We start from the raw sequence: 20301 nt of genomic DNA, 5'->3' as shown, positions 1-20301 counted from the left end.
ATGAAGTTACAAAAAGTGATTGATGAAAAAAAAGAAAAACATAAATCACAACCACCCAATATGTTAAACATTTAAAAATAATGCAAGAGATTACAAAATAGGCTGAGCTTTAGTTCAGGTCTTAACCAGATAACACAAAATAACAAAAGAAAACAAGAGCACCGCTTTGCGGGTGCAGACCGCTCATCTATTTTTCTTTTTAAAGGTGAAGGGACCTATCTCAATTTCAATCACAAAGAAGGGAGGGGTGGAGTGGAGAGGGCGTATAGTGTGGGGGTGTGGTCATTTATTACAATATCTTCCAAAAATGCAAAAAAAATGGAAAAAAAAAACAACATGTTTCAAAAAAAATAATTGGGGGGGGGGGGGGGGGGGGGTTGGGCGGGGTATAGTGTGAGGGTGTGGTGGTCATATATAGGAGATCTTAAAAAAAAATTTGGGGGGGGGGGCGTGGGGGATGGTTAGGGTGGAGTCTACTGTGGTATGTCAAGTAAGTGTTGTTTTGTCAAAGTATCAATCAAATCTAATCATGAATAAAGAAGTTATGGCAATTTTAGCAAAATTTAATAATTTGACCTTGAGAGTCAAGGTCATTCAAAGGTCAAGGTAAAATTCAACTTGCCAGGTACAGTACCCTCATGATAGCATGAAAGTATTTGAAGTTTGAAAACAATAGCCTTGATACTTTAGAAGTAAAGTGGATCTAAACACAAAATTTAACCATATATTCAAAGTTACTAAGTCAAAAAAGGGCCATAAGTCTGTAAAAATGACAACTAGAGTTATGCAACTTGTCCTTTACTGTCCCCTTATGATAGTTTGTGAGTGTTCCAAGTATGAAAGCAATATCTATGATACTTTAGGGGTAAAGTGGACCAAAACACAAAACTTAACCAAAATTTCAATTTTCTAAGTATAATTCCGTCAAAATGCCAGTCAGAGTTACATAACTTTGCCTGCACAGTCCCCTTATGATAGTTAGTAAGTGTTGCAAGTATGAAAGCAATAGCTTTGATACTTTAGGAATAAAGTGGACCTAAACACAAAACTTAACCAAATTTTCAATTTTCTAAGTATATTAAGGGCACATAATTCTGTCAAAATGCCAGTCACAGTTACATAACTTTGCCTGCAAAGTCCCCTTATGATAGTTAGTAAGTGTTGCAAGTATGAAAGCAATAGCTTTGATACTTAAGAAATAAAATGGACCTAAACACAAAACTTAACCAAAATTTTCTATTTTCTAAGTATAAAAAGGGCACATAATTCTGTCAAAATGCATGACAGAGTTATCTAACTTTGCCTGCCCAGTCCCCTCATGATAGTAAGTAAGTGTACCAAGTTTGAATGCAATTGCATTGATACTTAACGAGAAAAGTGGACCTAAACACAAAACTTAACCAAAATTTTCAATTTTCTAAGTATAAAAAGGGCACATAATTCTGTCAAAATGCACGCCAGAGTTATCTAACTTTGCCTGCCCAGTCCCCTCATGATAGTACCTAAGTGTACCAAGTTTGAATGCAATAGCATTGATACTTTATGAGAAAAGTGGACCTAAACGCAAAACTTAACCGTACGCCGACGCCAAGGTGATGACAATAGCTCATTTTTTTTTTTCAAAAAAATAGATGAGCTAAAAAAGAAAAAAGATGCAATATGAAATGAACAAGCTGTTAGGACTGTTGAAAACCAATCAAACTTACAAGTTTATTGGATGCAAAGTATAACACTTTTAACATGAGCATTGACAACTCGAGAACATACCATGACTCTAGCAAAATTGTTATATTATCTGCATGAAATATCCCCCTTAAACTCCAGCTTAAGATATGATCATCTTACATAGTTCCCTTAGAAAGTTAAATTTAATTAAAGGCCTTTCTTACTAGATTCAAGATTTAAAGGTTTCAGTTTCAACCATTTGATATTGATGAGAAGCGAACAGCATTAAACCTGAACTGACTGCGACTTACTCGCAGGCTGTTCTGGTTTTATAGCCATTTTTATTTTGCTTCTGAGTGAGAAAGAGTTAAAAATATTTCGTAAAAACCTCTTGTCATCAAAGTTTAGATTTATACTTTATCAATGCATGAGGTTTATTAATCTTAAACACAGTTTGGTAAGGTAAGCCATTAATCTATTTAAAATGTAAGGATCTTAACCTTATGAACACTTTGTTAATCATAATGAAAAAAAAATGTCCAATCAATAAAAAACTTGGCCTTGTGTACATTTAACACTTTTTACATCATTTCACATCACTTATTGGGGAAAGCAATTTATTCTTTAAACATATTTATGACTGTCAAATTGTTTAAAAGTACAACATTTAAGAGTCTAGTTTACAAAAGTGAACACTACCAAAAAGACTAAAGAATTAATTAATAAGTGAAAATAAAACTACGTTTAACATCAAATCATGAACTGGAATATGCGCTTAGCAGAATGAACACTTTATAACCTGAATATGGGTAATCTCTCGAATTCAAATGCAATAGTACTATACACATAACAATTAAGTGAAATCGTAACAATGTAGCAGTATTGCAACAAGTAAAATGTGCTCAAATATGATCCACCAAATACACTTGTTAACTTCTGTCACACTTTTATTTTATTAACACTTATGTTCAAATGTTGCATAGCCCTATTACTCTTGTTTTTCTATGTTACTATGATTTAACTCATAACAATATCTGCTGACAAAACGGAAATCATCACTAATTTGTGATTTTCATGATAGTCAATCAAAACATTATGAATTAATATGATTGTAATATTACAGTGTTCGTCACCAAAATTTCCATATTTCTACCACTTTGAGATATGTGAGGTACCATAGTCGCTCATTGAACAAGCACAATATCATAGGTGGATCTTATTTGAATTTGCACATCACTGGCATATATTGCGATGAATTTTGTTCCACCAATATAAGGTTACTGGTATTTTGTACACATTTCTATATCACAGATGCCTGGAGTCCATGACCCTTGTGCAACATCCAATGTATTTACAGAACGACTAGATACAAGTATTAAATTGAGCTACACTGACACATATAAAGTCATGTGGAAACGTTATTTACTTAGTATAACATTTAACAAGATTCCAGTATAATCTGTTAGTGTAATTAAAGAACTTTGCCTGTGTTATTATACAGAACACAAGAGCACCGCATAAAGGGTGCCACGCTCGGCTGCGAAAGCTTGTCAGAATTTTATATTTTTTTTAGAGGTCACAGTGACCTTGACCTTTGACCCAACAAGAGATGTGTTTGTCAGAAACACACTGCCCCCTACTGCGCCACTTTGAAATAAAATTTCTATTTATCATTTGGCAGGTATAGAAATCATCTTCCTTTAAAGCTTATTACTTCCCTTGGATTTTGTCCAATCCAATGACCCAGTCAGACATCACTGACAACCAAGGCCTGTGGTTTATCAAAGAGATCATAGCCAGAGTTCATCATGTATCTATGGACATAAGTATAAGTTATAATTATATAAATTACTTCCCTTGAAAATAATTGTCTCTAACAAATCTCTATTTTTAGTAGCAAATAATTAAAAGCCACTAGATTCACCAGTCAAAATGTGCAGCTCCATGAGATACACATGCATGCCAAATATATAAAGTGGTTATGTTCAATATTGAATAATTATCTCACTTTAAAGCTTATTACTTCCCTTAAATGTGTATTTTTTACCGTAGACTTTATGTGTGACAGTGTGCTTTCATAAAAATTGTTTCAGCACATTTTGAGTTTCTTTTTTTATACAGTATTCAGTAAATGGTATGGTATCAATACCTGGTAACAATGACCTTCGATGGTAAAATCAAGTGACAAAGCACTCTACGGAAGAGATTATAAAATGTGACATGCGGCAACATAGCACCTTTGTTCCCAATATAATGTAAACAACAATACATAATAAACAATAAAATTGCACTGAAAAAAATAATTTAAAAAATATAAGATTATGTCTTTATAAATAAGTATCTAATAGGAAATTTATCTTAATGTAAAAAATAATTTTTTGTCATCCATCTGTGTTTAAGAGATGATGTATCTTTGATACAATACAAAGTTATTCTTGTACAAGTTTTAATTGTTCTAAATTATGTTTCAAATTGTTATATAGGATGCCAGATAAGGCTCAAGTGAATCCCAAAAGAAAACGCGCACAATTTTAACGTTTAAAAAGTGATATTCGTCATAAACATTGAATTTAATTGTCTTTCACAACAAAATAAAACCCCAAAATTCTATGAAAAAGGGGGAAAAATCAAAAAGACAAGGAAATACACTTATACATACCATTATTTATTAACCCCCATATTTGTGCAATAAAACAATACATAAAGGCACTTGACAAAAAAAAAACAGTTTTAATTGTATATATTCCTTACAGCTTATGTCATAAGATAGATAGGCAAAAGTAAACTTTTCTTTAAATTGTTATAAATTAAAAATACAAAATAAATTTGTATTCTCAATAGAATAATTTATAAAGCACTTTATTTGTGACTGATAGTATATTTTTTAATAATAAAATTAATTAAATCTTTTATTTGTACATGAATACATTTGCATGTTAATTGGAACAAAGCACTCATAAAGAAAACATTATGTAAAATATATGTATATTGTTATCAAAGGTAAATGAAAAGACAAGTCATATTTACACCTTGTCAAAAGGTTGATCTTACACAAAAAACTGTTGATTTTACGCTTAAACACTAGGCGATTATTATTTGTTAATTTTAATGTTATGTATGTCATGCATGGCTTAAAAAAAATTGAAACCATATCAGAACCAAATTTTTTTTAAACAAAACAATTCTTTTTTTAAAATCTACTTAAATCAGACTTAACTGTTAACAAAATACATGGACCAAAAGATAACTTACAGGTAAAAATGTGTGGTTTATGAAAATTTTTAAACTATATTTAAATATTTTTTTTTTAATATTCATTTTTTTTATTTTAAATTTTACTTGAATTGTTCACAAAATACATGGATTATAGCAATTTTATTAAACTCATTATAATTTAATCCTAAAATTGTCTTTCACAAAAAAAACAGAACAAAAATCACATGCCTATGCCATTATTGCATGGATCAATAAGGAAAATACAGCCGTTATATAAAACTTCAAATAAGTTATTCCTAAAATAATCTTTACCAAAAAAAATCCTATGCCTATGCTATAATTACAACTCGTCTTTCTTTCGCTGCTCTTCTAAAAGACCATCCAGGTACTTGGTGATGGCAGCCACAGTTTGCTCCCCTGTGTAATTGCTAAGCAGAGCGCCATTGTGGTACATGCGCAGGGTTGGGTACGGTCCCTTGGCCTGAAATTGTTTTCAGCATGGGTTAGTTAAACTTACGTCACAAATTTCATGATACTGTTCTAGTATTTGGATAGTTATTTAGTATCTCAATATTGGTTAAATAAATTATCCTTCTCATACTGTCTAAGTTTTAGCCATACCAATTACATTTTTTACATGAATATTGATTAAACATTTACATAATGTTCATGACGCCTTTGGCTTTCGTATGTGTAACCTAGCATATTGTCCTGGCACCATCAAGTGACAATCGCGCTTAAAGATTCGATAAATATATTTAAACCCGTTTAAACTGATTAAAAAAAAAAAATCTAAATCGAGCACCCCGTAATCAATTACCAGAAGTGAACCCCATACCAAATCATATTTTGTTCTGGTGTCAACAAGGGCGGTTCGAAATGAACAACTAGTTTAAGAAGAACACATAAAAGCTTGGATGAGGGCACATTATATAGTGCTACACAAGTGGTGTCAATGAACCTGGTTCCCAGACATGTGATATGTGTGCACATTTACATTAAATCACAACTGGTCCTGACGGTGTAGTAGATACGAGGTCTGTCTATCACAACTGTGAAAGACTTCAGACCTCTGACATTTCCGATTAAATTCACTGATTTTTTATATTATTTCAGAAATTTGCGGTCCTTGTGTCTTACAAAATGAATATGTAAAGCATTTTTTGTTCAAAATGAAAACGCAACTAAGAACTGGTAAAATAATATACCGACTGGTTAAAATTTATTTTACTTTGATAAGTTTGTTTGACAATTAAATATTTCAGATTTTACCACCCATTCTTGCAAACTCCAAGTGCAAGATTAAAGTTTAGTGACACATGCAATGACAGACACATACAATGACAGACAGACAGGCCAAAAACAATATACCCCAGATCATTCAATCCAGGGGCATAAACATTTCTTTGTGTGTGTGTGGGGAGGGGGGGGGGGTTGAGAGAGGGAATAATGTGGGGGGTGGTCATTTATTAGATGATATTTCAAAAATAAGAAAAAAAACAAGAGCTGTCTCCTTAGGATGACATATGCCCCCAATAAACGCTTTGATAGAAGTTATGAGCATATTTCAAAACCTAAACGCAGATTTTGAAACCTAAACACGGAACCTAAGGTCAAGGTCAAAGGGGTCAAAATTTGTGTGCATATGGAAAGGCCTTGTCCCTATACACATGCATACAAAATATGAAGATTACATATGAAGCGATATAGAAGTTATGAGCATTTTTCGAAACCTAAACGCAAAGTATGACAGACAGACAGACGGGCGGACAGTGCAATCACTACATGCCCTCCTTCGGGGCATAAACAAGAGCTGTCAGAAGACAGCGCGCTCCACTATTCGAGTGCTTGACAGTATAACATATGCCATCATGGGGAAATTATTCATATTCAATAAGGTCAAGGTAATATAATCATATTCTTAGTGGAAGAGGACCATAATTGAAACATTTTGATCGGTTATGTTTTAAAGAAGTTGTACTTTATAGACGATTCCGAGTTCAGGTATATTTTCCACAATCTATTGAACATTTGTAAAGACATAAAACAAACAAATAAGATTTTATTGCAAGTTTGATAGCAATAGCTTGAGTGGGATGGTCCTTCAAAAATGAAATAAATAAATTGTGTATTTTTTACCATGTTTCAAAAACAAGAGGGCCAAGATGGCCCTAGTTCGCTCACCTGAGAGGAGTCCGTTCATTCAATCTTTACCAAACATCAAACTTGACCTAGATATTGTCCAGACAAACATCCTGGTCAAGTTTCATCATTATTGAACCAACACTCTGGCATATGGAGTGATTTTGTTTTTGTAAGATTTGACCTGGTGACCTACATTTTGAGTTGACCCCCCCTTACCAAACATCAAACTTTGCTTACAAAAATAAATATTATGACCAAGATTCATCAAATCTGAAACAAAAATGTGACCTCTAGAGTGTTTACATGGATTTTGTATAATATAATGAAAATTTGGACAATCTAAGGGCAATAATTATGGCATTAATTATGTGATATATATATAAATCCAATCTTTTCACCAAGTTTCATGATGATTGGGCAAAAAATGTGACTTCTATAGTGTTCACAAGCTTTTATATAAATATAAGAAAACTGCCCCCCCCCCCCGCCGCCGCCCATGTTATTTAACTGAAACCATTTTCAAACTCAACTCTCATATCAAAGAAACAAATTTTCTGACCAAATTTCATGAAAATTGGGCCAAAATGTGACTTCTAGAGTGTTCACATGTTTTCACTATATACATATAGAGAAAAATGCCCCGCCCACAAGGTGGCCTTGTTTTTTTCACCGATCTGGACCATTTTCGAACTCGTCCGAGATATAAATAAAACCGCTGTTTTGACTAACTTTCATAATGATTGGGCAAAAATTGTGACTTCTAGAGTGTTTACAAGGTTTTTCTATAGCCAAATAAGGAAAACTGCCCCGTCCACTGGCGGCCAAGTTTTTCAATGGACCGGAACCACTTTTGAACTCAACCAACATATTATTAAAACAAACATTTTGACAAAGTTACATGAAGATTGGGCATGAAATGTGACTTCTACAGTGTTTACAAGTTTTTTCTTTTTTTTTGACCTAGTTTTTGACCCGGCACAACCCAGTTTCGAACTCGACCGATATTTCATTGGGACAAAGCTTATGACCAAGTTTCATGAAGATCGGACAATAAATGTGGCCTCTAGAGTGTTTACGAACAAATGTGGACGGACGGACGGACAGACGCAGACAAAGACCAGTCACAAAAGCTCACCTGAGCAATAAGGTGAGCTAAAAAGATGCAATGATTATAATGCACACATGTCAGATGGATAACAAAGTTATAAGATGTTCAAAACATCTACATGATAAATTCCATTTTTGATTGATATAAAATAAGAAAATTCTATCAACTTGACTATTATATTGTTTCATGATCCTAGGCGTAAGCTTTCTTGAGTTATCATCCAAAAACTATTTTACTGTGTCAAGTAACCGTGACCTTGACCTAGTGACCTGAAAGTCAATACGGGTCATCTGCAAGTCATGATCAATGTACCTATGAAGTTTCATGATCCTAGGCATAGGCCTTCTTGAGTTATCATCTGGAAACCATTTTTCTAAGTTGAAACACTGTGACCTTGACCTTTGACCTAGTGACCTGAAAATCAATAGGGATCATCTGGGAGTCATGATCAATGTACCTATGAAGTTTCATCATCTTAGGCATAAGCGTTCTTGAGTAAAACAATTTTACTATTTTGGGTCACCTCAATGTACCTATGAAGTTTCATGATCCTAGGCGTAAGTGTTCTTGATTTATCATCCAGAAACCATTTTTCAAAGTTGAGTCACCGTGACCTTGACCTTTGACCTAGTGAACTAAAAATCAATAGGGGTCATCTGCAAGTCATGATCAATGTACCAATGAAGTTTCATGATCCTAAGCATAAGCATTCTTGAGTTATCATCCAGAAACCATGTTTCTATTTCGGGTCACCTTGAGCTTTGACCTAGTGACCTGAAAATCAATAGGGGTCATCTGCAAGTCATAATCAATGTACCTATGAACTTTCATGATCTTAAGCATAAGCGTTCTTGAGCTTTTATCTGTAAACCATTTTACTGTTTCTGGTCACCGTGACCTTGACCTTTGCTTTAGTGACCTGAAAATCAGTAGGAGTCATCTGTGAGTCATGATCAATGTACCTTTGAAGTTTCATGATCCTAGGTCTAAGCGTTCTTGGGTTATCATCCGGAAACCATTTTACTATTTCAGGTCACCGTGACCTTGACCTTTGACCTAGTGACCTGAAAATCAATAGGGGTCATCTGCAAGTCATGATCAATGTATCTATGAACTTTCATGGTCTTAGGCATTAGCGTTCTTGAGCTTTTATCCCTAAACCATTTTACTGTTTCGGGTCACCGTGACCTTGACCTTTGCTTTAGTGACCTGAAAATCAATAGGGGTCATCTGTGAGTCACAATCAATGTACCTATGGAGTTTCATGATCCTAGGCATAAGCGTTCTTGAGTTATCATCCAGAAATCATTATACTATTTTGGGTCACCGTGACCTTGACCTTTGACCTAGTGACCTCAACAGGGGACAAAAATTCCACTCGTCCGCTCGTATTGATGAGTTAAATCTTGATAGGACGAGTGAATTTCCCTAAAGCTCTCGTCCTACAGGACGAGTGAAAATAAGTTGATGTTCAAAAATGAATTTTCTGACCAGTATGACTATTTTTCATTAAATAAAATCATTTTCTAAAAGCATATCTATTCCGAAAGTAGAATGCGAATGAACCGGAAATTGTTATTGTAAATTTCATACAGCAGGTGCGCGTTGTTATGCGAGACTTGTGTTCCGAGTAAATATTGGCTTTTTGGTGTAAGCTTTGCCCGTACATGTTGACAGGGAACCATGCGACTGCAGTCACTGTTATTATTTAAGCGCGAAGTACAGTTTAAAACGAGTCTGAATTTCGTTTGAAAAATGTCTAACATACAAGCGTTTTTTAAAGGGGGCGAGGGCGATGTTCAAACGTCCGAAACGGAAAGCACACGAGCATTAGAAAAAATTATTTATAATGTGTTCCTCATAAATAAAGTAACTTATTTCACTGCTTAGCAGTGATATACTTTAGGAAACTTTATAAGTCATATCAGCCCTTTGCAATCTTTATTTCACACATATTTGAAGGACGAGTGCGTGTGTTTGCAGGACGAGTGAAAATTTTAATGCACTCGTCCTGCAGGACGAGTGCAGTTTGCACTCGTCCTGCAGGACGAGTGCAGTTTAGGAATATTTTTGTCCCCTGCTCAAAATCAATAAGGGTCATCTGCGAGTCATGATCAATGTACCTATGAAGTTTCATGATCCTAGGCGTAAGCGTTCTTCAGTTATCATCAGGAAACCATTTTACTATTTCGGGTCACCGTGACCTTGACCTTTGACCTCAAAATCAATAGGGGTCATCTGCGAGTCAGGAAAGCGTTCTTGACTTATCATTCAGAAACCATCTGGTGGACAGACATATGGACCAACATGAGCAAAACAATATACTCCCTCTTCTTCGAAGGGGGGCATAAAAATGTGACTTCCATAGTGTTCGATCACAAGTTTGACCGAAACCATTTTTTAACACAACTCTCGTATCAAAGAAACAAATGTTCTGACCAAATTTCATGAAAATTGGGCCAAAAATGTGACTTCTAGAGTGTTTACATGTTTTCACTATTTACATATAGAGAAAATGCCCTGCCCACTGGCGGCCATGTTTTTTCACCGATCCGAACCATTGTCGAACTCGTCCAAGATATCAATAAAACCAATATTTTTACCAACTTTCAAGATGATTGGGGAAAAAAATGTGACATCTAGAGTGTTTACAAGGTTTCTCTATAGCCAAATAGGGAAAACTGCCACAGTATACATATAAAGAAAAATGCCCCACCCACTGGCGGCCATGTTTTTGCACTGATCTGGACCATTTTCGAACTTGTTTGAGATATCAATAAAACCAATGTTTTGACCAACTTTCATTATGATTGGACAAAATTTGTGACTTCTAGAGTGTTTACAATGTTTCTCTATAGCCAAATAGGGAAAACTGCCACTATATACATATAGAGAAAAATGCCCCGCCAACTGGCGGCCATGTTTTTTCACTGATCTGGACCATTTTCAAACTCGTCCGAGATATCAATTAAATCAATGTTTTGACCACCTTTCATGATGATTGAGCAAAAATTGTGAAACAGTGTTTACAAGGTTTCTCTATAGCCAAATAAGGAAAACTGCCCCGCCCACTGGCAGCCATGTTTTTCAACAGACCGGAACCACTTTTGAACTCAATCAAGATAATATTAAGACAAACATTTTGACAAAGTTATATGAAGATTGAACATAAAATGTGACTTCTGTGACCTAGTTTTTGACCCGGCACAACCCAGTTTCGAACTCGGCCGAGATTTTATTGGGGCAAAGCTTCTGACCAAGTTTCATGAAGATGGGACAACAAATGTGGCCTCTTGAGTGTTTACGAGCAAATGTTAACAGACGGACGGACGTACGACGGACAAAGACCGGTCAGAAAAGCTCACCTGAGCAATCAGGTGAGCTAAAAATTAATCTTTTTGGATGTGTGGGGGGTGGGGGTGGAGAGGGGGTATAATGTGGAGGGGGTGGTCATTTATTAGTTTATCTTTCAAAAATATGAAGAAAAGAAAGGAAAAATATTTATTTAATTTATTTTTTTTTGGGGGGGGGATTCTGGGGTAGGGCGTGGGGGATGGTTTGGGTGGAGTCTATTGTGGTATGTCAGGTAAGTGTTGTTTTGTTAAAGTATGAATCAAATCTGATCATAAATAAAGAAGTTGTGGCAATTAAAGCAAAATTTATTTAGTTGACCTTGAGATTCAAGGTCATTCAAAGGTCAAGGTTAAATTCAACTTGCCAGGTACTGTACCCTCATGATAGTAAAGAAGTATTTGAAGTTTGAAAGCAATAGCCTCGATACTTTCGAAGTAAGTGCATCTAAACACAAAATTTAATAAAATATTCAAAGATTTTAAGCAAAAAAAGGGCCATAATTCCGTTAAAATGCCAGTCAGAGTTACATAACTTTGCCTGCACAGTCACCTTATGATAGTTAGTAAGTGTTGAAAGCAATAGCTTTGATACTTTAGGAATAAAGTGGACCTTAACACAAAACTTAACAAAATTTTCAATTTTCTAAGTATAAAAAGGGGCATAACTCTAAAAATAATGCTGACAGAGTAATGCACCTTAACCTACACAATTTTCTTGTTGCCATAAAGAAGTATTCCAAGTTTGAGTTAATTATCTTTGATAGTTTTAAAGTTTATTGACTTTATAAAAACCTTTAACCAACGCCGACGCCGGGGCGTAGTATAGCTCTCATTTTTCTTCAAAAAGTCGAGCTAAAAAGGAACTTCCTATTTTAATCTTTGTTTGACAATAAGAGCATTAGTGTTACTGGTCATAATGTGTTGTTTTTTCATTGTCAATTCATATAGTGCTTTGTATTTCTGTTTAAAAATACTGGTATTTGTGATGTATTAAATAATCACAAAGCTTTGTTCAATTTTGCCAGAAAGTTTTACCATGTTTTAATAGAACAAGTTTATTTATTTTTTGTATTGAGAATTGTTATACATTGTCAATGTCATAATGATAAAAAATAAACCCCATAACAGGTATTTTCTATTGTTTAGTTAAAGAAGAACAAGGTCTGGTTAAATATGGTGAGGTCCGATAAAAAATTTAAGTTATCGGACCTCATGTCCTGTACGATTTTTTTGTCTTTGGCGTGGGTCAGTCATTAGTCATACGATGCTGTCCGGTAATCTTGCGCAGTTAAGGGTCAATTGGTTAAAAAATTGTTCTTTTATAAATTGACAACATAATATCTAAATTTATTACGGAAATAATAAATTCATGTGCTTATTAACACAAAATATATGATTAATTCAGTGAAGAACTGTCCACTTTGATTTCAAAACAAACATGACTCACCTCATTTTCAAACTATCACAGTGTCCGGTAATCTTGCCCACTTTCTGTATTGACCTCGTTTAGGCAAAATTGTAGACACATGGTGTCCAATTATTGGCAAAAAACATTCCAGAAAAATATTAAAATTACCATTGAAATTAAATGTGGACTTCTAGTGCAGTTTTCGTTCACTACAAATCAACAAATAATATAGTCACTAGTAATATTGTACAATTAATAAAAAAAAGGACCGGTATGCGCGAAAAAAATGTTTATGCATAACGGGTTTGATTTTACCACGATCATGCTTCATAGTTTACAGAAAATATAAAAACTAGGCCATTGCGCATGCGGAGATCATACCAAATTGGTTTGACAGAATGGCGGGAAATAATGACTACGGGAAATAATTGACTATGTCGGTCTGATGCGATATATTTTCATGGCCAAAAATACCATAACTGATCGGATATTGTGCAATGGAATGCTAAATTACACAATGGATTTATGAATTCTTAATTTGAAGTATGAAAACGCTTAAAACTGCAGGGAATTTGTGATTCATTTCGAATTTTTCGTAAGTGGGCCAGTATTTACGATGTGTAGGGATGACGCAACCGGTGTTTAAATGTAATGATCAAATTTTATTTTGCATGAAATACGTACCTTTTAAATAAATAAATTATTAAATATGTGAAATTCCATCTTTCATCACTAAAGAAAACCATTTGTCGTCTGCGAGATTCGCAAATGCGAAGTGCGCAAGATTACCAGATGTGCAAGATTACCGGACTTAACTGTATAAAAGTCTTTGTCTTGATATCAATTATCAGTCATTTATACCTGAAACCTTTTCGATTTTAGCACCATAATTTCCAAAACACCAGGCTTTTCTTGATATTCTGGAGTCTGGTTTCCAGGGTAGAACCAGTACTTGGGTCTCTTTGAAGAGCTTGAGAATGCTTCCTGATAGGGCTTAAACATTGACCTCACCGTCACAAGGTTGACATTATATCCAGTACATCATTAGAAACAAGTCTGGGACCACAAAGCATGAAATCATGATCAGATTTGCAGTGAAATCTATTGGTACAAAAACACCACTAAAAGAATTAGGTCCAACTTATTTATTCATGCTTCTGCAACCAATACCCTTATGGTTTAATGTCTTCACATAAGAAATCCTCATATCTGTTTGATTCACCCTTGAAAAAAAAACAAGGTATCAACCATGCATTCATATTTATTTCAGAAAACAAATACATCATCTTACAACAGCATCCTGTGACACATGGGTGTAACCCTTTCCTACACAGAAGCAAACAATGGCTATATGCAACCAGCATATTACCAGAACAGCCTGCGAGTAAATTGCAGAATTTACAGGTTTTATGATGTTTGCTTCTCATCAGTATATTAGGGTTGGAGATAAATGCTTCAAAACTTTAATCAATCAGGAAAGGTATTTAATTTAAATTGATTTTCTAAGCAACTATAATAATAAAAGAGTAAAAATATGTACAGTCCACTCTCGTTATATCGACATCGGATATCTCGATATTCTCGATATGTCGAAGTAAGCTCAATGTCCCAACTTTTTTCCTTCTTTATCTATATAAATAAACATTGCATATCTCGATTTTCGTCATGTCGAATAATTTGATATCTCGATATAAAATTTTGTCCCGAGTCCCGATTTTACATGTATTTACTGTGGTTTATCTCGCATTGCGAATAACTGTTCCAGTGTCGGCAAAAGGTGCAATTTTTTTTCTTTGATACTTCACCGTCCTGCTTCGCCTGGCTGCTCCCGATACTGTGCGGTAGGAAATTTATCCGTTAATTGCATCAATGATCATACGTGTGTAATGTCGTTAGCCATTAACACTTGAGTAAGGCCTGTCACTTTAACTGTCACATTAACATCAATTAACTGCAATTAATACAAAGCCTGCCGAAAGGCTGAAAGATTAATTGTTTTTTCCAAACAACATTCCAAAATGCATGGAGTTATATTTTTGCGTATATAAACCGTCGCAAATTCGTCTTGATTGGACGTCAATTGCATCATAACTTTAAATAGCTACATTAACTGATGTTTACTCGACAATTTAGAAAAATTATAACCGCATGTGATCATGCAATTCTGTAATTCTTAAAACGTCATTTTAAGCATTTAAATAGCAAATTAATTGTGCCTCGTAAAAACACGTATATATCAGGTAAAGATTATTATGCCACACAGTGACGGCTTTAGTTAGACCACTTAGCATGTATTTAGATGTTGAAAACAGGGTAAATGTTCGTCTTATTTTTTCTTTGAAAACGCCTAATCGGATATCTCGAACTCTCGATATCTCGATATTTTTTCTTGTTCCCGCTGACTTCCAGATAACGAGAGTGGACTGTATCTGAGAGGTAAAGGGTCAACCCACTTAAATACATATTTTGACGCATTAGTAGTCCTTTTGAAAGTTACATTTAATTAAAAACCTTCCTTAATAAATTCAAGTTTTAAAGGCTTCATTTCCAACCCTTAGTTACTGATGAGCAGCAAACAGCATAAAACATGAACAGACTGCGAGTTACTCTCGGGTTGTTCTGTTTTTTTGCTGGTTGCACAAGCCATTTTTATTTTGCTTCTTATGTGGTAAAGGGTTCAACAAGAACTTACATCCTGGGACGTGCAGAGGTTGACACTATCTCCGCAGTTGACCTGGGCGATGAGAATTTCTGGTTTCTCCACGAAATCAAGGGCCACACGATTCAAGATGGGAACCAAGAGTTTGGTGATATGCTTCCTGTAAATTCAACAGTATTTAAGAATATCATCTATAGATTGGTTCAAAGAAAATAAAATTTAAGAAATTTCATTTACCTATTTTTGCTTAGTATTTATTTTGCGTTAAATCACATGTAATTTAAAGTTTTGCTTTGTTTAACTTTAATTTACTTTAAGCTTTCTGTTAGTTCATAGAGAAATATCAGTGAATTAAAACTGATAATTCACTGTTTTAAACAGTGAAAATTAACAGTGAAATTATCGATAATTTTCACTGTTTTACAGTGAAATGATGTATTTTTTTAATGAAATGACGTCAGTATTTCAGTGAAATTCTTACAAAAAACTCAAAAAAACAATTAAAATAAACGGTGAAAACAGCATAAAAGAAAAAAAATGTTGGATTCCATGGAATATTGATGCACTCGTCATCACAGAAAAAATATTTTTTCATTTGTGATGTGAACAAATAACTTACTGGTCATCGGAGAAGAGCACGAGGGTGAAATCTTCAGAAATGGAGTCCTTAAAGTCTTCATCTGTCAGGGTCACTATACCCTAAAACAGATTAACCCTTTCAGTGTGGGAACCGAATTTTGAAGGCCTTTGCAAACAGTTTGGATCCAGATGAGACGCCACAAAACGTGGCGTCTCATCAGGATCCAAACTGTTTGCTATTCTGATAGTATTCTTTGAAAAAAATGAAGAAAATGCTAATTTTAGAAATTCAGCAGACGACATTTTAGCAGACGACAAATTTCCCAGCATGCAAAGGGTAAATAGGAAATGCTGGATTTTCATACATTTAAATGGGTATCCAAATGAATAAGAATGACGTTTGCTGATTTCTAATGAATCTTCAACTAATTGGAGCTTAACAAATACTAGAGTCTAGGCTGTATTCCAGGGTTGTGCCGAGCATTTTTAAAATGTGCATCCTGAGGCTCTTAGGTAGTGTATTTTTAGGATCAATTACATGCAATAATCAAAAGTTCTCTGATTTCTGCAGCAGTTAATAACAGATCAGTTTAGTTAAATTTTATGCAAAAAATGAACAAAATTTCAATTAATATTTGAATTAGTGAGCAAGCTCATTAGCTTAATAATAAAACAAGATGTGTTTGTGAAACAATATGTCCCCTCATATATTTGACCTTTGACCTTGAAGGATGACCTTGACCTTTCACCACTCAAAATGTGCAGCTCCATGAGATACACATGCATGCCAAATATCAAGTTGCTATGTTCAATATTACAAAAGTTATGGCAAATGTTATAGTTTGACGCAATTTAAACCAACAAACAAACAAACCAACAGACAGGGCAAAAACAATGTTCCCCAGTATATACTGGGGGAAATAAAAATATTGTACAAAGAATAATACCAAACTACAATTTTTATAAATCATTTGAATTTTTGGGTTAGCTGTAATCTGCAGACATTAATGTCAGACAAATCGGAATAATAAACAAGAGCTGTCACCATAGGATGACTTCTGCCCCCTATAAACTCTTGATAGAAGTTATGAGCTTTTTTCGAAACCTAAACGCTGATTTCGAAACCTAAACAGGGACCCTAAATTCAAGGTCAAGGTTACAGGGGTCAAAATTTGTGTGTGTATGGAAAGGCCTTGTCCATATACACATGCATGCCAAATATGAAATTGCAATCTTAAGCGACATATAAATTATGAGCATTTTTTGAAACCTAATTGCAAAGTGTGACGGACAGATGGACGGACAGTCCACTCATTATTTGCCCTCCTTCCGGGGCATAAAAAGTACACCAAACTTCATCGACCATTCAAATTTGGGAGTAAGCTTAGAAGAACTATTCACAAAAATTAATGCCTGACAATTAATAATTGCTTATCAGATAAGCCTTTTTCTGGAAAAACTGGGCTTAATGCATGTGTGTTGTGTCTTTCCAGGAACAACTGGGCTTAATGCATGTGTGTTGTGTCTATCCAGGAAAAACTGGGCTTAATGCATGTGTGTTGTGTCTTTCCAGGAAAAACTGGGCTTAATGCATGTGTGTTGTGTCTATCCAGGAAAAACTGGGCTTAATGCATGAGTGTTGTGTCTTTCCAGGAAAAACTGGGCTTAATGCATGTGTGTTGTGTCTTTCCAGGAAAAACTGGGCTTAATGCATGTGTGTTGTGTCTTTCCAGGAAAAACTGGGCTTAATGCATGAGTGTTGTGTCTTTCCAGGAAAAACTGGGCTTAATGCATGAGTGTTGTGTCTTTCCAGGAAAAACTGGGCTTAATGCATGTGTGTTGTGTCTTTCCAGGAAAAACTGGGCTTAATGCATGAGTGTTGTGTCTTTCCAGGAAAAACTGGGCTTAATGCATGTGTGTTGTGTCTTTCCAGGAAAAACTGGGCTTAATGCATACATGTGTGTTGTGTCTATCCAGATAAACTGGGCTTAATGCATGTGTGTTGTGTCTTTCCAGATAAACTGGGCTTAATGCATGTGTGTTGTGTCTATCCAGATAAACTGGGCTTAATGCATACATGTGTGTTGTGTCTTTCCAGATAAACTGGGCTTAATGCATGTGTGTTGTCTTTCCAGATAAACTGGGCTTAATGCATGTGTGTTGTGTCTATCCAGATAAACTGGGCTTAATGCATGTGTGTTGTGTCTATCCAGATAAACTGGGCTTAATGCATGTGTGTTGTGTCTTTCCAGATAAACTGGGCTTAATGCATGTGTGTTGTGTCTATCCAGATAAACTGGGCTTAATGCATGTGTGTTGTGTCTATCCAGATAAACTGGGCTTAATGCATGTGTGTTGTGTCTATCCAGATAAACTGGGCTTAATGCATGTGTGTTGTGTCTATCCAGATAAACTGGGCTTAATGCATGTGTGTTGTGTCTTTCCAGGAAAAACTGGGCTTAATGCATGTGTGTTGTGTCTATCCAGGAAAAACTGGGCTTAATGCATGTGTGTTGTGTCTTTCCAGGAAAAACTGGGCTTAATGCATGTGTGTTGTGTCTATCCAGATAAACTGGGCTTAATGCATGTGTGTTGTGTCTATCCAGATAAACTGGGCTTAATGCATGTGTGTTGTGTCTTTCCAGATAAACTGGGCTTAATGCATGTGTGTTGTGTCTATCCAGGAAAAACTGGGCTTAATGCATGAGTGTTGTGTCTTTCCAGGAAAAACTGGGCTTAATGCATGTGTGTTGTGTCTTTCCAGATAAGCCTATGCAGTTCCTGCTAATCTACTGTTTACTTTTATGGAAGTTTTTGTTTCAAGAAATCTTTTAAAGGAACATCAAGTCTAGGTGTAAAGTGTCGTGATTTCCTGATATGCCTGTTTGGACTGCACAAGCAAAACTGGGATGAAAGTTAAGGCACATGCATTACACCCAGTTTTCCCAGAACAAGGCTCATATATCTGACCTGATCATTGGCAGCCTGCGCGGGGACAGCCCCGTCCTGAGACAGTTTCTTTTCCTCCACCTCTGCACTTGTGAGGCGCACAATAAACTGCTCAAAGTCTGCCATCTCTCTCGCGCCGCGGTAGTCCTCACTCTGGGGAACCAATCAGAATTTAGCATTTAAGATGTTATTAAACCAATCAGAATTGGGCATTTTATATTGAATTTTGGATTTCAAAAGCCATGAAACCAATCAGGATTGAGCATTTGAAATGTGATAAGCCAATCAGAATTTAGCATTTAACATACAATTGAGGAATGCTATAAAACATTCAGGATTAAGCATTTAAAATGTGATGAAACCAATGAGACTTGAGGATTTAAAATGTGATGAAACCAATAAGAATTGTGCATCTAAAATATAATGAAACCAATCAGAATTTAGCATTTAAATGTGGTGAAAACAATTAGCTTTGAAGATTTAAATAAGTCAATGTTAAATATGTGAGTTATTCAAAACAAGGCTCTAAGTATGGAAATTGATGTCAATTGCAGGAAACATACATGTGTAGGCACTTGAGCTATCAGATGTTGTGACTTCATAATCACAAGAGCCTATCTAAGATGTATTACACGAGCAGATAGGCCTTTCTAACACTCAGGTGCAACATAATAATGAGAAAATGAAGGACAAGGTGGTGATGTAAACAGGTAAACCTTTTCTCCATTGGTGAACCACATCAGTGTTGGGTAACCTCTGACACCATTCTTGCCACAGGTTGCAGAATTCAGAGTACAGTCCACCTGAAAGAGCATAAATACATAACTTATATAATTTATAAATATACATAATTCAAAGTGTCCGTTGTGGTACACAATACATTTGTTCTGGACTGCACATGCATCAGCTGATTCACAGACCGCAATCTGTGATACATGTAGTAACTAACATTGATGACATGGTTGCCATGGTTACTGAAGTTATACAAAAGATCAATTTCTATGGCTTGCTTTATTTCCAGTCACTTCATAACAAATGAATATTGTGTATCATTTTTAATACCTTAATCTCTACAACATTGAAACATTGGGGAAAATGATTGTGAAAGTAAGGGAATGTCCATGACAATCCATTCAGTAAAATATACCATTTATAGTTGTATTACAATGTACATTATATACTTGTACCTTTATTACTTTAACCCATTACCACTTAAATA

At 35.1% G+C, this 20301-nt stretch overlaps 1 protein-coding gene across 1 annotated transcript in view; it reads right to left on the bottom strand.

The window, feature by feature from the left end:
• Nucleotides 1–380: 380 nt before the first annotated feature.
• LOC127848341 (thioredoxin domain-containing protein 5-like) overlaps nt 381–20301 on the bottom strand; it is a 35976-nt gene continuing 16055 nt past the window's right edge. Inside the window, exons 5-9 of the mRNA XM_052380759.1 lie at nt 19799–19885; nt 19104–19235; nt 16174–16253; nt 15588–15714; nt 381–5362 (exon numbers count right to left, since the gene is read on the bottom strand). Coding sequence (XP_052236719.1) covers nt 5222–5362; nt 15588–15714; nt 16174–16253; nt 19104–19235; nt 19799–19885 — 567 coding nt within the window. The 3' untranslated portion in view covers nt 381–5221. The remainder of the gene's footprint in view (nt 5363–15587; nt 15715–16173; nt 16254–19103; nt 19236–19798; nt 19886–20301) is intronic.

Source organism: Dreissena polymorpha, chromosome 10 (genome assembly GCF_020536995.1).
Source record: "Dreissena polymorpha isolate Duluth1 chromosome 10, UMN_Dpol_1.0, whole genome shotgun sequence".
In the NCBI taxonomy this organism is placed as follows: domain Eukaryota; kingdom Metazoa; phylum Mollusca; class Bivalvia; order Myida; family Dreissenidae; genus Dreissena; species Dreissena polymorpha.
This window is presented reverse-complemented; position numbering and strand designations above follow the sequence as displayed.